This window comes from Gopherus evgoodei, chromosome 7, assembly GCF_007399415.2.
Source record: "Gopherus evgoodei ecotype Sinaloan lineage chromosome 7, rGopEvg1_v1.p, whole genome shotgun sequence".
Lineage (NCBI taxonomy): Eukaryota > Metazoa > Chordata > Testudines > Testudinidae > Gopherus > Gopherus evgoodei.
In genome coordinates this window covers 13,662,671-13,684,214 of record NC_044328.1, presented here as the reverse complement: position 1 = coordinate 13,684,214, position 21,544 = coordinate 13,662,671, and the positions used below count along the sequence as shown (strand labels likewise).

General features: G+C 41.9%; 1 protein-coding gene across 5 annotated transcripts in view; it reads right to left on the bottom strand.

Annotated features, from left to right (window-relative positions):
- ATRNL1 (attractin like 1) overlaps window positions 1–21,544 on the bottom strand; it is a 1,022,247-nt gene that overhangs the window by 819,455 nt on the left and 181,248 nt on the right. For all 5 annotated transcript variants that reach the window (XR_004001240.1, XM_030569367.1, XM_030569368.1 and 2 more), the window contains exon 9: window positions 4,114–4,297. Coding sequence is in view for 4 of the 5 variants with exons in the window: in XM_030569367.1 (XP_030425227.1) it covers window positions 4,114–4,297 (184 nt within the window). In the remaining variant the exon portion in view is untranslated. The remainder of the gene's footprint in view (window positions 1–4,113; window positions 4,298–21,544) is intronic.

The window sequence follows — 21,544 nt, the reverse complement described above, 5'->3', positions numbered from 1 at the left end:
TGAGACAGCAACTTTTTCTTATGCTTCTGTGGTAAGGACTGTTCAGAAGCCCTAGATTTAGAAGATGGTCCCAGTGATCAGGAACTCCTCCGGCATGGCTCTGCTAGTAAGGCTGGAGGAATCTCTGAGGAACTTCCCCTCAGTGACCAAGAGGGTTCTGATGCTGGTCTCAGGGTTGCCTCCCTGAGATCATATCAGAGGCACTCTTCTCTGTTTCTTCGTCCTAGTCTTGAACCCATGACAGAGGGACTTAATCTGACCCTCACCCAAGCACTAAAGACAGTGAAAATGAATGTTATTAACAAGCAGAGACTTTCTGAAGCCCACACACAGCTTGAATCCCAGGGTCCTTGGCCCTGGTTCTCCTAGTACTGGGCAGGGCCCAGAGGCCTTCTAAGTGAAACTGAAAGCAAGGTTACAAGAAGTTAAAAGAAAACTAAAACCACAATGAAAATAATAAAGATTTTTGAGTGTCAAGGGCAAAAGAGTAAAAACTAGGTATGTAGCTCACAAGAAACACTAATGCTCCAACCACAGAGGGTGAAAAGGAACTGAGGGAAAGGCAGGGAAGCTGCCCTTTATACCCTCATTTCACAGCACGAGTCGCTTCACAATTGGCAGGGCCACTACCTGGGTACCGCTAGAAAAAGCTGTCTGGCCTCAGTGCTGACGAGGCATGCAGACATCTACAGTGTAATAGACATACACAAGCACTCGCAAAAAAACTTGTTCTTGCCTTCTGGACACACATACATACCAAAAGTGAACAATGCACATAGATAACAAGCACTAGCTAATTTCCTCAAATAAGCCATGATGTGCACAACGTATCATTGACTAAGATTGGCCCTTCACACTGATTCTTTCCTTAACTGCCATCAGTAATGCCCATGAATCTTTCAATAATTCTATACACATTAACACAAATACACTGGAGTGAGCCACAGCACATTTTTCAATAGGTAGAATTCCATATTTTATATACACCAACATTTATTTATTTATTTATAAATAAATAGTGTACATGAAATAAGGACTAAATATGGAGATAATTTTATAGAAGTGGAAGCAAAAGACAGTGCTACATTGCATTAACTAGTTAGAGTAATTCTTTGGCATTATAATGCCCCAAATTATTATAATTTAACAAAGAATAGCTATAGACCCTTGGAAGACTTATTAAAAAGCTCTCTCATCTGTATTAAAAAAAATCACCAATGCTTGCATTGTATTACTGAATGTTCCCTCAAAGAGACTATGATATTATTTTCCTTTCATAAGCTAGAGGAAAAAGCCTTAAGCTATGGATGATGACAATAAGATAGTATTATGAATTTGGTTGCTTAAAAATAGAGAAAAAGGGAGAAAAAATTCTTCTTGTAATGGTGCCAAATTGCCATAAGCTAGTGGCATTTAAAATACAGATTCTGCAGTCAAATCAAATTCACACGTTTCTTAACATTTCCAATAAGCTGACCCGAGAGCAAACCTTCTGTCCTTTAAATGAAGCCAGTAATGCCCAGGGCAAATATTAAATTGGAGGAATAAAGTGTTCAGATATAGAGCTTGATCTTGAAACAGCTCTGAGGTGAAAAACTCAAAGGTCAGTTTGTGCACAGAACACACAAGCAGCATTAATAAATTACAGTAAACTTGAGGGACAGACTGATAAATAGAAGCATCAAGCTTACAAACAGAATATTAATTTAACTGAAGTACCTATTAAGCACATGCTTAAGTGTTATCCTGAATCAGGGCCACATTGTACACAACACCCATATCAAAGCACATGGAGCAAAATTTCACCTTGAACATATCTGGCACATAATGATATCATCATACCATGTGTAATTAATTTTAAATACTGTATAAGTACACCATGAATTATATTAATATATTTTTAAAAATTGAGTTGATATCTTCATCAGTATTGTAACTCCCTGAAACTGATCATTTTGCTGAATTAATTTATCACCTATAAATTACAACTATGAAGATTAATAGACATTATTAAGCCATTAACTGGAGTCTCAAAATCACACAGCTGCCAATAGTCTTGATATGGCTAGGGCTCTGATATTTATATCTAACACTGAGGACAGTTCTAGCCTCTCTCACTGCAGCACCACAGAAGTTTCTTTTAAACAGCAACACCAGCCTCCTACCAATGAAAGGACACACACATCAAGGTGATGGGCAGTACTCTCACACCTCTAAGACTGCTGGCTGAGTGCACTGCACAGTCAGTCTTATTGTCAGGACTTATCTCATCAAAGCTCCATCACAGATACATGCAGGAGTGGAAAATAATCCAGGCTGTGAGAGTGGCTAGAGGGAGCAATCAGCCAGTGCACCCCAAGCAGTAGCAACACTTCACAACAACCATCCCTCCCCTTCTCTCTAATATGATGAGAAGACCACAGTTTACTGGTCCTTTGCAGCAGGTTTACAAATCCGGGATTCTCAGAAAGAAGAAAAATTCTCTCTGTGGACAATCACCTTCCCCTGCTTGAAGCTGCACTGGGCAGAATAGTGTGATGATGGTTCAAGATATGATCAATTGTGCTTCAGATGGAGTTACAGATGCAGTCAACAACACTGGAGCCAATTGACAGAAATGCAGTCAGCTATTCTTTGGGGGAAAGATGGGTGTGGGAAAATGGGGAAATAAGAATGTAAAAGGAAAGGGGGCGGACTCCATGCTGCCATCACCCTCCCTGAATGCCTACGTCAGAAAAGTGAAAGAGGAAGATACTGAGTGTGACTGAGCTCACTGTTATCATCATCCTGAACAAATCATTATTAATATCTACATTACCGTAGCACCCAAAGGCCTTAACTAGGCTTGGCAGGATTCAATTTAAACCAATATATGTCAGTAAAGTCCATGTCACCTGACATTTGAAAATGACCAAAAAAAATATCACTTGGTAACAGTTGACCAGAGTGCCTCCCCCCAGCATATTGTACCTGCAGGGATTGGGGTCACCAGCTCTGCAGTAGCACAAATTGCTCTCTGTCGCCTCGCTCACTTGCTCTTGTGACAGCAGGACTGCAAAGAGTTCCCTGCATAGCTGTAGAGCCAGTGACACCCCTTCCCTGCAAGCGTAAGGGGTAGGGAAGTTTGTGCTCTTAGCAGGACAGAGCACAGAAGGAGGACAAGCCCCCAACCCTGGGGGTGGCCACCACATTGTTGTCTCAGCTGTCGCAGCCCTGCTCACTCAGTCACCAGCCAGAACTATTCAACAGCACCATATCACCAGAAGCTAGTCTTCTTCTGTGCAGTCCTGGCTGGAGGTCTCTGTTCCACTGGGCCACAACCACAGCCTCCCCTGCACCTGGTCCCCTGGGGTCTCTTGGGCCCTTCTGCCATGCTGGTAGTCCCCTGCAGCTCTGCTGTCAGTGCTGAGAACCTCCTGCAATGCCACTGTCTCTGCTGCCCTAACCTTAACCCCATCAATTTCCAACTGTAAAAATAAATAGTTAAAAACTGAAAATAATCTTGAAAATGAAAATGTATATTAATTTTTGAAATTAGAAAAAATAAATAAAAATGAAATTCTGCCAAGCCCAGCCTTAATCAACACCAAGGCCCCTGCATGCTGAACACTGTAGATACATAAAGGTGTGCATATGTAGACATAGACCCTGCCCCAAAGAGCTTACAGTCTAATTAGACAGGAGTTCTAGATCTCTGGGCCTTGATCCAACAAGGCAACTAGAAGTAGGGAGAGCCTGCTGAGGAATGAGAATTTGGTAGGATCTCCACAGGTTCCAAAAGGAGGCTGACACAGTTTCCATAAAATTCAAACTTCTGGATGTTTTTTTTAAAATGACAAAACCTTTCAAAGCCTAAAATTAAGATACTAAATATTCTAAAATTAACCTGCCAGCACACAATGTGCTTTGTCTGCTAAATCTTCAGTTTCGATAGAAAACTATCCCTCTATTTTCTTTTTCTGAAAATTCCAGCATTGAAAATTATAAAATCATTACAACATACATATAAACATGAATAAAGAAGTTATTGTAAATATCTCTCTATTGTATATGCATTAACAACAATTTAATGTTATCTTGATCTTAGTTTACCATTGTCTTAATTTTACTTACCATGTCCTCGTATTGACTTCATATCTATAAAGGTCATCCACCAATCCATATTTATTGCCAGGTAATGCTTTGTATCCACCATGAACATAAATGGATTTTGTCATTTTATCATAGACACTAGTATGACCATATCCACCTTGCACAATTGCTCCTTTTGTTTCTGGCACAAGCCATGAATTTGATCCTGGAAGAGACATATGAGAGACATAAAATAATCTATACAATCTAATCTTGCAAGGACCTACTCCTGGGATAAGTGCTTACTTAACACCCAAAGAAATCAATCATAAAATCAGGGACTAACAGTTTATATCTTTGAAACCATGTAAAAGTGTTGGATATATTATGCATGTTTTTCCAAGTTTTTTAATTGGCTTGGCTCATGTTAAAAATACCCCTATGTAAACATAAAACATTTAAAATCTATAATACAAGCAAGAAGAGATAGATAGATCAAGAGATAGATAGAATTTTTATAATGTAATAATCTGAAGGCTAGACACATACTTTCCCAACTGAAAAATTACTTTTGCATAAAATAAAAGTAATCTTTATTGCCCTTCATCAGTTTACAATATACACACATGCCCAGTAATATATTTGGCATCATGTAATGTTTTCACCAGTAACTGCACATCGCACCATAATAACTCTAGCTCAGGAACCAATCCATGCAACAAACCTCGATGTCAACTCTGCCCACATATCTACACCAGCGACACCATCACAGGACCTAACCAGATCAGCCACACCATCACCAGTAACTGCACACCACACCATAATAACTCTAGCTCAGGAACCAATCCATGCAACAAACCTTGATGTCAACTCTGCCCACATATCTACACCAGCGACACCATCACAGGACCTAACCAGATCAGCCACACCATCACCAGTAACTGCACACCACACCATAATAACTCTAGCTCAGGAACCAATCCATGCAACAAACCTCGATGTCAACTCTGCCCACATATCTACACCAACGACACCATCACAGGACCTAACCAGATCAGCCACACCATCACTGGTTCATTCACCTGCACATCCACCAATGTAATATACGCCATCGTATGCCAGCAATGCCCCTCTGCTATGTACATCAGCCAAACTGGACAGTCTCTACGGAAAAGGATAAATGGACACAAATCAGACATTAGGAATGGCAATATACAAAAACCTGTAGGAGAGCACTTCAACCTCCCTGGCCACACTATAGCAGACCTTAAGGTGGCCATCCTGCAGCAAAAAAACTTCAGGACCAGACTTCAAAGAGAAACTGCTGAGCTTCAGTTCATCTGCAAATTTGACACCATCAGCTCAGGATTGAACAAAGACTGTGAATGGCTTTCCAACTACAGAACCAGTTTCTCCTCTCTTGGTTTTCACCCCTCAACTGCTAGAACAGGGCCTCATCCTCCCTGATTGAACTGACCTCATTATCTCTAGCTTGCTTGCTAGCATATATATACCTGCCCCTAGAAATTTCCACTACATGCATCTGAGGAAGTGGGTATTCACCCACGAAAGCTCATGCTCCAAAACGTCTGTTAGTCTATAAGGTGCCACAGGATTCTTTGCTGCTTTTACAGATCCAGACTAACACGGCTACTCCTCTGATACATGTAATGTTTTGTTTGCTTGTGTGGCTATAACTTGTAAGCAGCATCAGCATCTAAGATTAACTGTTGATCAGACATAAATTTAGGCAGAGAAATTACAGCAATAATTACAGCTTTTTATTGGTGACAGAATGAGCTTCTAAAAAGAACTGGATCACAACTCAGAATAAGCATTCCTCTAAAATCTAATTCCTATACATTCTGATATATAGAAGGCCAACTGGCAATACCACTGTCTGGTAATTCCCAACAATGCTACATATTCTACTTCCTTTCCTCAAAATTTGAAACACTCTTACTGTCATCACCCAATTCACCCTATGAAAACCTTCAATGTTCTACAGTGTTATTTTTGGGGTAAATTTGCTTTATAACAACCAGATTAAACTATAATTTATATTTAAAGGAACCCCATCAACCTGTATATCTAATTTTTTTAACCAAACATAGTTATCCACTGTATTTATAAGTAACACCTACAATTATTAAAAGTGCAAGAAGCTGGCAACAAAAGACGCCCCCCCCCCATTTGTTTACTCTGTGCATTTGACTCTATTCTGTGTAACACCATTTCCACTGCTTTGTTGATGGCCAATTGAGCTTCCTGTCTCATGTACTAACATGATGACATAATTTATTTCACCCTTCAGGGGAGGCTCAGCTGCATGCTCTTTTCCTGACTCTCCACTCCAAATCTATGTTTACCAGTATCAACAGCAAACAAACTGAAGAGATGGTAGGCAGACATGTGCACAAAATGGAAGAACAACAAAAGACTGAATATATTTAGTGCTGTTGCTCTGCCTTATTTTTTAATAAAACCCTTATAAATATCTGCTTGGTATCTAAAGAAAATATAATTCTGTGCATTTTATTTAAGCCACCAATTCAGTTAGGCACATAAGTATGTACTTAAAGAATGTGAGTAAATCCATCCCTACTCAGTAAATAATTTAAGCACATAATTAACTTCAAGAATAAATCATCCTATTGAAGTCAATGGGACTTCAGCACACGCCTAAGTACATACTTGTGTGCTCAGATGAATTGATGCCTAGGCAGTATTCTATCAGAAGTATAGTTTGTTTTTTTTAAATTAGTCAACTTCAGAACTTCAAGTTAACAGTATCCTTCTAACGAAAACAAGAAGGTAACATTTATTGCAACATTCCAACAATGTTTAATATACTTGCATATTCAGATGAAAAAGTAATATCATAGGGTAGTAATACAATAAACCCAATTAAACAAAATCTGGCAACAACCCTGATTTTAAAGTCATATGATGCAGTGTAACTGTAGAAGAGAAAATGTACATATATTTCATATCTGTTTCAAATACTTTTGTCACAATATACAGTTATTTTCAGAATAATTATAATATTTTTTCTTTCAAATTAAGCATATTTTAATCAAAATTGTTCTTTGGCTCCTTTCCCCAGTTACCAAGGTCTCCTTGATAGTGTGCCTTTTACCTTGTTTTAGAAAGCAGACACTTTAAAACCTTTTTTCCAAGAAAAATATAGTTTCACACCTATAACTTGGCTAACATTCTTTTTCCACTGATCATTTCAGATTACCTGCCACAACTAAATTTTAATAAAAGTACTAAGATTTTAACACCATATTTTGTTGTACTGCGCTGTGATAAACATTATTACCAAACAAACCTATTCATCAAATAAAACAACTTTTTATATATGAGTAATAAAATACAATTCCTACGTCATCAGAACTAGCTTAATATTCAGATTGCTACAGTGAATTTAATCACTTTACTGCAGGCCTTAAGTCATTTAAAAAAAAATCAACAACTGTTGGCTTGGTTATTGTTCTGAAACATAGGTCATATTATATTACTTGGTATTTTTGTTATAAGCCCACAATGCAGAAAGGACATAACATATTTATAGGTCAGCAGACACAATAACTTCTCATGAAGTGGGCTAGCTACAAATGGACAATTAGGGTTCAGAAGCTAATAAAGAGAGACTATTAAACTAATCCATCTGAATTTGCAACCATTGCTTGTTAGTTATTTGACAATATGTCTCAACTGTTCAGCTGCTGAAATTCACAAAAGGATAAGTCTCTTAATAGCAAATGTAATGTAAAAGCAAAGTTATGTTCAAATCCACTTTCCACATCACATTTCAAACCAAAAACATCAGGTCAAGCCAGCTAGTTTGTAAAAGTTGTGCTAATCACAGATGCTTCTCTGGGTCTGGGTCTTTAAGAAGTATATCAATACAATACTACAGCATCTTCCAGAAGAAACACGTGACCACTTCACCTGATAGCTATGGAAAGTGGGAAAAGGCTACCGCATTCTGGGTGAATGCAGCAAAAGATGTAAGCCCAAGAATTACATTTGGATCCCCTTTATGTGGGAACAATGAAAGGAAAATCAAGAGCAGTACTTGAGACTCTGAAGAGAAGAATGTACATTGCATACAAGAACCAAAATGGAAGGGGCTGAAATCCACAAACATCAGGGATGGTTACAAGATAATGTATGATGGTTCAGTAGCAAGGAGGAATGCTGATGATTTACTAGGGCACCTCAGCAGCATGGGGGAAGGAAACACTTTCTGGAGAAGCCTTAAACCAGTGGTTCTCAAACTTTTGTACTGGTGACCCCTTTCACATAGCAAGCCTCTGAGTGCAAACCTCCCCACCCCCCAATAAATATACAAAAAAGTATTTTTAATTTAACACCATTATAAATGCTGGAGACAAAGTGGGGTTTGGGGTGGAGGCTGACAGTGTGCGATCCCCCCCCCCATGTAATAACCTCACAACCCAGAGGGTCCCAACCCCCCAGTTTGAGAACTCCTGCCTTAAACGTTAAGACTGGGGTTTTCAAAAGAGCCTATGGCTGTTTTGAAAAGGGCCTACGAAGGAAATGGGAGTTGGACACTTAACTCCCTTACACTCTTTTGAAAATCTCAGTCTAAAGTATGAAAGGTGTGGAAAGTTTTCCCCTATGTACAGCAGAAGTTTGCAAATTTATAAGCCACAGTAGCTGCTACGCTATAAGTTGTTTTGCCACAGTTACCGAATAATGGCATATACTGGCTCCAACTTAACTTAAAGGCTACATTAGAGTCCATTTTTCTCCTGTATCCCACCTAATACAGGTAGGCAGACTGACCTTATAGAAGAAAAACAAAATATTGTTGCCTGCCTGGTGGCAAACTACATCACTTTAAGCCCACTATAGTTGAAATCCAAATTTCAGCACACACTTTTCAGACGCTACCTTATTAAGCAAGTTAAATCTTTTGGGCAAAAGGCAGACACAATAAAATCAATTTCTATGGGATGGATGACAGTAGCTTTATTCTTATCCATCTTTGGTGAATTGTAATGTATGAACATAGCTAGTAGACTATGTTGCATTGTTCTTTTGCTCTTAGCCAGTGTTGAAATTTAGGGCATATACACTTTTAATGAAAATACAATATAACTGGTATTACACCACACCCTAAACCAACTGCTGGATATCTCTTAACTATTCAGGACTGTGTCTATGAGCATGCCTTAGAAATCTATACCAATGACTTCAAATTTTACGTGCAGGCTACACAATACTTACCAGTAAATAAATACACTTTGTACAATTTAGATAAAAATAGGAGTAGATATACTGAAAATCCTACCCCTCAATCCTCTTCACTTGCCTATCATGTCACAGGCCTGTTTAGCCTCTCAGGGGAAAAAGTAAGTATTTCTCTGGGACAACATATATGGTACTGTTGACTGCATCCAATTAGTTACACTTTGATTCTACTTTTAGTATTCTTATTTGTCTTATTCAAATAATATTTTGCATGGTAAATTGTCTGAGTAAACCTGTGTCTAAATACTGTATGAGCACTCTGAAAAATAGAGGAAGGGTAAAGACTTTTTATTCCTTATATTTAAATCTTACGAACTGAATGGACAGTTAGGAATTTTAGTTAGAGAAGTTTTCAGGGCCAAAACCCAAATAAGGAAATCACTCTCGTAGTCAGGACTTGCCCGTAATGTCCTCTTGTAATTTGAATCTTAACAAAGAACTTGATGTCTTCTGTCAAAACTTTTGACAGTTTTCCAAAGAGTTCCACACAGTAGAAACAATTTTTTCCAAGTGCATAAATAACTCACTACAGTAACTTAAGATAATTAAGTATGCCAGATACTAAACACATGGTCAAGGTTAATTTCTGCCCCTATCCTGATCATCCTTGTCAAACAGAATCAGGCATTCCAGACCAGCTTTGCCACTCTCATTTCCAGAAGACTGATCCAGTCTATAGCATGGTTAAATGCTTATGCTCATTAAGTAAAATCAGACCCAAAGATGCTTCACATTCAGTCAGCAAAAGATAGAAAAGCAGGTGAAGTCACAGACAACTCACCCAAATATTAGAAGAATAATTCTCCATGAGGATGCCTGATGTTTAATTCTCATTGCATTACAATAAAAATATACTTCATAAATATTCTGGCAACTAGGACTGTTGCTCAGTCAAAGGGAGCAGGGGAAGGAACTGTTACTCATCCTGTGCAGTAACTGTAATTCTTCCAGATGTATATGCCTATGGGCAAAAAGATCAATTTCTGGCCAACCCCATGTCTGACATATGTCCTAGAGGACTTGAGTATCCAGTTCCCATGTGGAGTCATGGAAGAAGTGTCTGCTGAGGGCATCAGCAGCAGTTTCTGGATGCCTGGAAGGTAGGTTCTGAAATTTGGATGACGTTGACTATGAGCCAGTTCTACAGCTTTATACCTTCAGTACATCAGGAGGGGAATCTTGCTCCTCTCTGCTTGTTCATGTAAAACATGCAGGACATGTTGTCCATCATGATCCTCATCACTCTGCCCCGATCAATGGGAGAAAATGAAGTCAAGCATCCCTGACCATCCTGAGCTCCAACAGTTTGATGTGGAGACTTGTCTTATAGGACATCCATCTGTCCTGAACCGTGAGGGTATCAACATGGGATGCATTAGTTAGACTTACTGACAGGGTTGGACGGCAGAAAGGAACACCTGCACAGATGTGCAGTCGCTCTTTACACCAATTCAGTGAGTTCTTTACATGCAAGAGGACTGCCAAGATGTCCCAGGCATCTCTGGTAGGAGAACATGCAGTTCTCAACCAACCTTGGAAACAGCAGCAGTGTAAATTTGCATGATTGGTAACAAAGGTACATGCTCTCATATGACCAAGGAGCTGAAAAGACAGTAACTTCTTGATGTCCTAGGGCTTCCCTGAATCAACCTAACCAGTCCTGAGAGTTTCACAAATCCATCTAAAAGGAGGTACACTCTGGCTGTCACTAAGGCCAGGTCTACACTGGGGGTTGGGGGCGAGCTAAGTCTAAGTTACACAACTTCAGCTACGAAAATAGTGTAGCTGAAGTCAACGTACTTAGAGTTACTTAATGTGGTGTCTTCACTGCGGTAGGTAGACTGCTGATGCTCCCCATTCGACTCCGCCTATGTTTCTGGCTGTGGTGGAGTTCTGGTGGAGTTCTGAAGAGCATTCGGCAGTCGACACAATAAATCAACTCCTGCTGGAACAATCGCTCCAGAGGTAAGTGTTGATATGCCCCCAAGTCCAAGTACACATTATGAACTGAATTTCCTGCACCAGTACTAACACAGATTTCTTTACTATTAGCTGTCGGACCGACTCTTGGAATGGAGCAAGAGCCTTCTGAATGGAAGACAACACTGCCTCGAAAGAGCATCCTTTGAGAAACCAGTTGTTGAGGTACAGGGAGAGGAGAATCACTTCCTGTAGAAAGCAAGTCGCCACTACCGCAAGAACCTTTGAGAACACCCTTTGAGAACACAGCCAAAGAGAGACTGAAGAGAAGCACTCTGACCTGGAAATGATCTTGGCCTACAGCAAATCGTAGGTATTTCCCTGGTGACTGGCTACATGGAAGTAGGCATATAGGAGGACAAGGGACAAAAACCAATCCTTTTCCTCTAGAGGAAGAATTATAGTTACGAGAGTTACCATCCTGAATTTTGGGAGTTTCACAAACTTGTTCGGCTATCTTAGATCTAAGACTGTTAATAAAGAAAGCCGACCCCAGGCCCAAAGGCCGGGTCTTAATCAAGTTAATAATCATATCAAGGCCTTAGGCCTCAATCACACTAACATATAGCAAAGTAAAAACATTAATTTTATACTAACCCTCCTGAGGCTCACTTTCTGATTTTACTATATTATACTATTATGTTAATGCTGCTAAATCACAGAATGCTGCTATAAGGGGTTAAACTGACATAAAATCCCTTAAAAACCCCATCCATCACTGCCAAATAAACTAACAACTGCTAGGCTACTATAGTTTATCAAACAGCTTAGGCACACAGAAAATTAACCTCTAATAAACTTGGCTGAACATGCAGTTTGGGCCCAAGTTCCTCAAATTTGCGTAAAACATAGCTGCTGACACTGCAAGTAGGCGAAAACCAGGTGTCAAAGTCCTGACATTAACAAAAAAAACCCGTATAAAGGGGAAGTTACAAAAAGCAGGCTTGCAGATTAGCTCATAACCAGTATAGTAATGGTAAAAGTTTTTGCAGATGGTTAAGAAATGTAATTGTATTAACCAAATATGGTATCCTCGGATGTATAAGCTCATATGGTAATTTGCGGTTTTAAGCTTTATAACCCCAGGTATTATTGCTGTAAGGTAGAGCGACTTCCCTCTTGCTAGAGGTCCTGTCGTCTCTCCCTGCATATATGCTTGTAATCTATGATTAATCAATAAAGGAGCCTCAGGCTGTCTGATCAACTCAACTGACTGGTGGTCAATTTCCACGACAATTTGGTGCATTGGCCGGGAACCCACAAGAGGGCTTCTCCTGGATCGGAGGACCGCAGGCAGTCTCCTTCCAACCCCCGGGCCCAATTAAAAGGTAAGAGACCTTTTGAAATCTCTATGGGGTTTGGCAGAGGACTAGTCTGTAGGCTCCGGTTTGGGTAAGTCACAAGCTGGGTTCGAACTTTTAGCTATCAGACAGACCAGATGCCCTTTCTCTAACGTTTCTAAGATTCCAAGGTTTTAGCCTTTCCAGAGGCTCCCGTGGTTTCAAAGGTACCGCTAACAACCCACGGACCACGCTCCTTTTGGTCCGGAGAGTCCTGATCCAGGCGTGGATCAGGGGTCCCCTTCCTACCAGGTCTGATGGGGATCCGGGTTTAATGTTCCAGTGTTCCGTGGTTTCGCCTTGACGTCTGTGTCAAGAAAGTGCCTATATATGTGTGAGTGAGGGCCAAGCGGCCAGAGTGAATGCAGCTGTGGGAAGACGCCCCGAGCCTCCTGCGAAGCAAAAGCTCGTGACCGGGAGTGTCTCGAAAGCAAGCCCCACAGCTGAGCTTCTGTATGTGCAGAGATTGTGAAGCTTCCCAGCTGGCAAGCCTTGGTAAGTGGCTAGCCTGTTGGGTGCTTGTGTGTTTCCCCGTCCCTCTTCCCTTCCCTTCCACGACCTATGACCCTGTGACCGCTCCTCGAGCACTGTCCTTACAGGACCGCAGAGTCCCTATTTTGCCCACTGGAGCCATAAGCTCCCTTCCCTTCTCGGAGAGGAGGGAAGCCCCCAGGAAAACCGTACCACTGGGTCCGTAGCTTCAGAAGCATCGTTGGCTTAAGGCTGGTGCTCTGGGCTAACGACAGGCGTGCGGGGACCGCGGGTTCTCCGGAAAGGAGCCCGTCCCATCCTTTACCTCCTTCCTTGTAGGTACCTGCTGTTTGGCGGGTCAGAGAAAGCCTACTCCACCTAGTTCCCCTGCCCAGGGCAGGTAAAGACACCACCGGTGTTAGAACCGTGGTAATCCTGATTAGCGCTTCCCTGGTGTGAAAGGCTTGTGTGAAACAAAGGGCTGAAGTGAAAATGGGGTCTACCCAATCTAAAGGGATCCCAATCCCACCAAAAGGCACTCCTGCTGCTTATATGTATGTGCACCGTGGCCCGTCGACATGTAGATATTTGCAAAAGTGGAATTGGTATACTAGAGACGACCCAAAACTGCAATTTCCTGTGGAGGGCAGTTTTGATCTTGATAGGATTGTGCACCTCAGGGGTGCTCTTGTTGCCAACTCTGTAGGACAGGGACAGTTTGATGCTTATTTTGAATGGCATGATGAAATGGGTAAAAGGCGTCAGGAATCCCAAGTTAGGGGGTTAAAAGATACCCAAGAAAAACTAAAAACCCAACTTAAAGAGGCACAGGAAAAATTAAATAGTGCTCAAAATTTGCTCAGTCCCCCTCCCTTAAAAGTAGTTCCCCTCTGCCCATCTCAAACACGCCCGAAACCAACTGCCCCAAAAAGAATCTACCCTTCACCCCCTTCCGATGAGCTAATTGATCTGTTCTTGGAATGTAGACAGTGGCCCGATAATTCTAATAGGCCGCCCGCTTATAGCCCAGATGCTCAGGCAGGGGTTGGGGCTGGACCGGGAGATAGAAGTGAGGCAGAGGACAATCAAGGTAACCATCCAGACACCACATCTCCCTCATCTCCCTCAGGTTCTGATAAACAAACACCTCCCAAGACCCCTTCAGGTGGGTCTACGCCCCGGTCTGATATGTCCGACGACTTAAGGGAAGCTCTAGCTATAGTAGCAGTGGGAGAAAAATGTATAGACGATTGGCAACAGGTATCAGGTGAAGAAAATATAGATTGGGAATGCAGAGAAATTAACTGGGACAAATTATCTCCAGATTCGCCGCTACGGCGGCTGTCAAGTACTATAGCAGAGATGAAACAATTTGTGACATCACCAAAATATGACTCCCTTTTAAATCCCCGCCACCCCCCGGTCTCTGACGACCCTGATGCAGTGGCTTTTCGTACCCGCCGTAAGGAGTTTCTGCGAAAGGCTGAAAAAATCCCCGACCCACCTAAATCTGTTGCCCTTTGCCCCCTCCGTCAGCTGCCAGGAGGCCAGGGAGGTTTAATGACAGTGCATGCTCCCTGGTCACCAGGTGATCTTTATAACCTTATCGAAAAGTTTCCAAAAATCAGGGAAGATCCCGTTAAATTCCAAGAACAATTGGAAATGATAATCAAGTGCTATAACCCCTCACATGCTGATATGCACCAGCTATTATCGGCTATAGTGCCCAAAGAGACCCTTACTCGCCTCTATGCGAGGGCAAATTGGCCGGATGACCCCAGCCAGATGTCAGAGGCCGATTTGGTCCAAAGAAAAAATAACCTAATTGTTGAAGTTCTCAATGTATGCCCAAGAAAAACGGATTGGGCCAAAATAAATGCCTGTAAACAAAGTAAGGGAGAAAATCCGGCCGATTATATGGAACGTATAAAGCAAGTGTTTGAAAGACATTCAGGGATCAATAATGCAGAACAAACGGCCACACAAGCAGTAGTGGCAGCCTTTGTGCAAGGACTCTTGCCAAAGGTAGGAGAGCAGTTAAGGGTTAATTTAGTGGATTGGGAAGGTAAAAATTTAGAAGAAATTCTGGCAGCTGCACAGCACTTCCACCGCCAGTTAGAAAGAAAGAAAGATGAAACAGAATCTAAACTTATGGCTTTACAAATCCAAAGTATGCAAAACTCTGTTGGAAAAGGGCCCGGGAAAAGGTCAAGACAGGCTGTAACTAAAAATCAACCTTTTGCTGGAAGTAGCCCCCTGACTAATCTCAGTTCCACAGCCTGCTTTTCGTGTGGGCAGGTAGGACATTGGAGAGCCAACTGTCCCCAATTAGGGGAAAACCAGTGTCGGTATTGTAAAAAGGAGGGACACCTTATTAAGGATTGTCCCACACGACCCCCTAGACAGTTTCCAAAACAGGAAGGATTGCCTTTTCCTGCTCCACCAGCCCCAGCTCTTAACTACTAGGAAAGCCAGGAGACTAATAACATCGTCGTCGCCCCCCTTGTTCATGTGGATCAAACTGGCCCAACCGTTTCTTGTCTAATAAATGGTGTCCCTACCCCTTGCTTGGTTGATACAGGAGCTTCTAGGTCTACTTTAAAAGCACAAGATTTCCCTACTGTACCTCTTTCCTCTGAAGTCGTAACTGCTGTGGGGGTAGGAAATACTGCTATTCCCCACCCTGTGTCATCTCCTCTATCTATATCTATCGGTCCTCTTTCTGCTGACCATGCCTTCCTCCTCAGTCCATGCTCCCCTGTAAACCTTTTAGGAAAAGATCTATTATGCAAACTTCATTGCACTATCTTTTGCTCCCCAGAAGGGGTCTTTTTGGAGGTCCCAGATCCGGCTCATAATGAGGTTTTAGGTCTCCTCCAAATTGATCCAGCCCCAGATCGGGAACCCGATCCCAGTCTTTCCTTGTTGCAACAGGAACTACTGGCAAGGGTACCCCCTTCACTGTGGGCTGAGCATGCTAACCAAGTAGGACGCATTTGTTCTGCTCAACCTGTTAAAATTCGACTTAATCCAAGCAAACCTCTTCCTAGAGTCCGGCAATATCCCCTCCCTCAACAAGCTGAGGAGGGGATTCGTCCAGTTCTTTCTGCTCTACTTAAACAGGGGGTCATAGTTCCAACAGTAAGTGAATGTAATACTCCCATTCTACCCGTCCGAAAACCCGGGAAAAACACCTGCCGATTCGTACAGGATCTACGTGCTATTAATGCTGCTGTCCTCCCAACTTTTCCGGTGGTTCCAAATCCTGCTACTATTCTCTCTTGTATACCTCCCACTGCTCAGTACTTTTCTGTGATAGATTTGTGCTCTGCTTTCTTTTCTATTCCTATTCATGTGGATAGTCAGTTTCTTTTTGCATTTACTTATCAGGGAGCTCAGTATACTTGGACCAGACTACCCCAAGGTTATACTGAGTCCCCTACTATCTTTTCTCAAATCTTAAAGAAAGATCTAGATGATATCTCATTTCCAAATGGGTCTGTCTTAATACAATATGTAGATGATTTGTTGCTTGCTTCTGACTCTCTGGAAGCTTCAAAAGCGGATACGTTGGTTTTGCTCCAAGCCTTAGCTCAAAAGGGTCATAAGGCTTCAAAGGAAAAGTTACAACTCTGTCTCCCTGTAGTGCATTATCTGGGCCATGATATTTCTGCAGGAAAACGCGCTTTGTCTTCTTCATCCTTTTTCAGTAGAATCCTTTGCCCCTACAAAGGGAAGGAACCAGTTCTATCACTCCTAGCCAGAGGAGAAAGTCCACCACTTGCCTTAGTAGAAACTCATGAGAGAGGTCCCTTAAGAGGGACAGGAAAAGGGCAGTGGGAAGGGAAGAGAGTCTCAAAGACTCAATGGTGTAACCTGAAGTTATGACCTCCAATACTCGTTGGTCCCTGATGATTCACTTTAAAGTCTGGTGGAAATAGACAATGTCAACCCCCAAGGGCAGGAGGTGGGCTAAAGGGTGCAACTGTAAAATCAGAGGAACAGGAGCATTTGGCCAACCCATCAAAACTGCTGTTTAGATTATGCCTGTGTGGTCACAGAGGGTGATTGGGCAACCCTCATCTTCTGAAATCTCTTTCTTTCTGGGGATTATGGGGGTCTTTTGTATCCTAAGAATTGAGCAGCACACAATTACTGGGCAGTCTGTGCTCTACTGAAATGCTTCTTGCTCGTAGGTGTATAAATGCCCAAGGAACATAGGATGGCCCTGGAGTCCTTACGTGAGTGCAGGGAGTCATTCATAGTCTCCAAGAAGAGTTTGTGATCAAAAGGGAGGTCCTCTATTGTATTTTGGACCTCTCTCAGTTATGCCCTGAGTTTAACTACCACCATAGAGATGGACCTGGCAGCAATATCTAAGGATGCATAAAGAGTTGTTCTGGCCAATAGCTGACCCTCAGCAACAGTAGATTGGAATTGTTCCCTGAAGTCCTGTGGCAGATGTTTAATAAAAGCTGCCAGCCTGCTACAATGAGTAAAGTTATAACTAGCCATGGCTGCCTGATAATTCGCAATCTGAAATGGCAAGTCTGCTGACACAAAAACTTTTGTCCAAGGAGGTTCACTCATTTTTGGTGCTTTTCGTCGGGGGTAGCCCCTAAAAAGTGTGCTTTGCCCTGCTCATTCACAGAATCCACCATGAGGGAGTTGGTGGGGAGGGAAAAACAAAAAGTCACAGTCCTTCTGGGACACATCACACTTGTCATCAGCCCTTCTGCACATTGGTGGAATAGTGGCTGGTATCTGCCTTTCCATTTTAGCCAGATCCAAAAGAGCCTCATTAATAGGTAGCTCCACTCTGGAGGGTGTTGCTGACTGTAAAATGTCAAACAGCCTGTGCAACTGGTCTCTGACTTCCTCCAATGGGATCTGCAGAGTGTCTGCTACTCATCTAATGAAGTTGTGGAACTGTAGAAAGTCATCAACAGTGAAAGGAGGAGTAAGCATGAGCACCTCATCCAGCGATAACAAAATTGGAGTTTCAAAGGTGACTTCATCTGCCCTAGCTTCCAGCTCCTCAAATACAGGGAGGATGTGGGAACTCAGTCTCCCAAATAGAAGGTACCAGTGATTTATTAAAACTGCTGCCAACAGGCAGGCCAGGGGTCCCAAAATGGCCATTGAGGAGGTCCACAAGAGAGAGGGGTAGCATGCAGGCTTGGTTCTATCATGTTTGATGTACCATGAAGTCCTTCCTGCATGAGGGGCGATTCACAAATAAGTATATAGGAGAAACCCCAACAGAAAGCCAGGAAAGTGACCAGGAATGCTTTTCTTCTTCCCCTCCCCTCTCCAGAAGTACATGGAGCAGCCAATGAGGATGGAGTAGAGACTTGTGCCAGGGAGTGGTCACTTAGAGACCAGGACCCCAATACCCTGAGATGCTCGGTACATACAGCAATGGGGACTCTGGTTCATTCAACACAGAGATCCCTCAAGTACTGGACCTCTTGTGTACCGGAAAGGACACCAATAAAGACACCACAGCTGAAGTCATTATGGCTGGAGCGAATGGTACCAGTAATGCTGAGCATTCCACAGGCCTTCTTGGACTGATGTTTGCTCATGGGTACCACTTGTACAGGCACTCCTAGCTGAATTACTTGCATTGCTACCAATGACTGAGTTAAGGCGCATGACTGCACCAATGGCGGAGCAGAATGCTTCAGTGTCAAAGACAGAGCCAGTCTAGATGGTACCTTGTGCTTCCCCTTACTAGTGGAGGGTACAGATGCTCTATAGCAGCCATGTTTTCTCTCCTTAGAGCTCTGGGCTTTGCAGGCCCACCCATACCTTTGCAGACCAAGGATGCAACCTTTTCTGGAGCTGGCTCAGTAAAGAGTCCAACCTCTTCTTTTTCAGGAGTCTTCCCAGAATGTTCTAAATGTTTACCCTTCTTATGGGAAGCATGTCCTGAGTTAGATGGGATGCTGGGTCCACCGGGGGACAGATGTACAGAGGGAGTGGGGGGGGGGCCAGGGGTATGTCCAGACCTAGCTCAAAGAGTGGAATGTTCCATTGCCAACAGTCTGAGCTTTATATCCCTGTTTTTCCTAGCCTTGGTTTTAAGGGCTAAACAAAGGGAGCACTTTTGGGAGATATGGGACTCTCCCATTCAACAGACACAGTTGGAATGTCTGTTGCTCACTGGTATAGCCTCTCAACAGGAGAGGCAACATTTGCTACCTGGAGAACCAGGCATACCCCACCAGGAGAAGACAAACTCCCAGGGGAAAAAAGAGAGAGAAAAATTGTCCTGTCACCTAAATTAACTAAATATGCGAACAACAACACTAAACTAAACTAACTTCACAGAAGGAAAGAAAAAGGCCAAATACGCTCAAGGTGGAGATGCTAATGTTATTTCTGGGGCTGAGGCAGTAGAGAAGGAACTGAGGATAGTTGTCTACATCTTTCCTAAAGTATGATGCCCAGAATTGGACACCTCACAAGTGCCAAGTAGACCAGGACAATTACCCCCTGTATGTTATATACAATACTCCCATTAATATACCTCAATCAATACTAGCCTGTTTTACAACTGCATCACACTGATGACTCATATTCAAATTTGTGATCCACTGTAAGTCCCCGATCCTTTTCAGCAGTGCTACCACCTAGCCAGTTATTCACCATTTTGTAGTTGTACATTTGATTTTTCCTTCCGAAGTGAAGTACTTTGCACCTTATTGAATTTCATCTTGTTGATTTCAGACCAATTTTCTAATTTGTCAAGGTCATTTTGAATTCTAAACCTGTCCTCCAAAGTGCTAGCAACTCCTTCCAGTTTGGTGTCATCTTCAGATATTGTAAGTATACTCTCCACTCAACTATTCATTAGAGATTCACCCTCCCAGATTGACAGTGAACCATTACTCTTTCAACCAATTGTGACAAACCATATTGGCAATTACTTATCACCCTGTTATCCTCTAGGTACTCACAAATTGTTTAATAATTTGTTCCAGTATCTTTTCGGGTATTGTAGATCAGTCAGCCTAACTTCAAATTCCCTGGGTCCTCTTCATTACCCTTTTTAAAGATAGGTACTACATTTGCCCTTCTGCAGTCCTCTGGCACCTCACCCATCCTCCAGGAGTTCTCAACGATAATTGCTGATGGTTATGAGATTGCTTCAGCTAGCTCTTTAAGCACCCTAGGATGAATTTCAGACTTGAGTAGTTATAACTTATCTAACTACTAAGACTCCAAATTTGAGTTCTTTTAACTTTTCTAAATATTCTTCAACCTTTTTTTCTCTATTTTGGTTTGTATTCCTTCCCCCTTGCTGTTAATATTAATTGTGTTGGATATTTGGTCACTATTAACCTTTTCAGTGAAGACTTAAGGAAAATAGGTTTCAAATACCTCGGTATCCTTTGTGTCATCAGTTATCTCTCCTTCCAAGCCAAAACAGAGGACTTACACTACCTTCCTTTGTCATTCTCTTGCTCCTAATATATTTAAAGAACCTTTTCTTATTGTCTTTATGTCCCTTGCTAGGTGTAACTCATTTTGTGCCTTAGCCTTTCTGATTTTGCCCTACATGCCTGTGCCTTTTTTTTTTTTTTGCACTCTTCCTTAGCAATTTGCCCATGTTTCCACTTTTTATAGGATTCCTTTTTGATTTTCAGGTCATTAAAGAGATCCTGATTGAGCCATATTGGACTCTTACTATTCTTCCTATCTTTTCTTCGCATCAGGATAGTTTGCAGTTGTGTCTTTGGTATTGTCTCCTTGACAAACTGCCAGCTGTCCTGAACTCCTTTATCCCTTAGGTTTCAGAGTAGCAGCCGTGTTAGTCTGTATCCACAAAAAGAACAGGAGTACTTGTGGCACCTTAGAGACTAACAAATTTATCTGAGCATAAGCTTTCGTGGGCTACAACCCACTTCATCAGACGCATAGATTGGAACATATAGTGAGGAGATATATATACATACAGAGAACAAGAAAAGGTCACGTTCTCTGTATGTATATATATCTCCTCACTATATATTCCATTCTATGCGTCCAATGAAGTGGGCTGTAGCCCATGAAAGCTTATGCTCAAATAAATTTGTTAGTCTCTAAGGTTCCACAAATACTCCTGTTCTTCTTATCCCTTAGATTTTCCTCCCAACAGGGCCTTACCTACCAGTTCTCTGAGTTTGTTAAAGTCTTCTTTTCTGAAAGAGAATCACTTCAATCTAAAAAGCAGAAGGCAATCTGTTATCAATCCAAACAAATCTCTGTCATTTTTATATAACTCCAGAAGAGACTTATTCAGAAATTTCCTTACACATAAAGAGCTTTTTTAAACTTCAGCTAAAGCAAAACACGGATATTATATTCACCTTGAGACTCACATTGAGATTCTTAGAAAGTTTATGAGG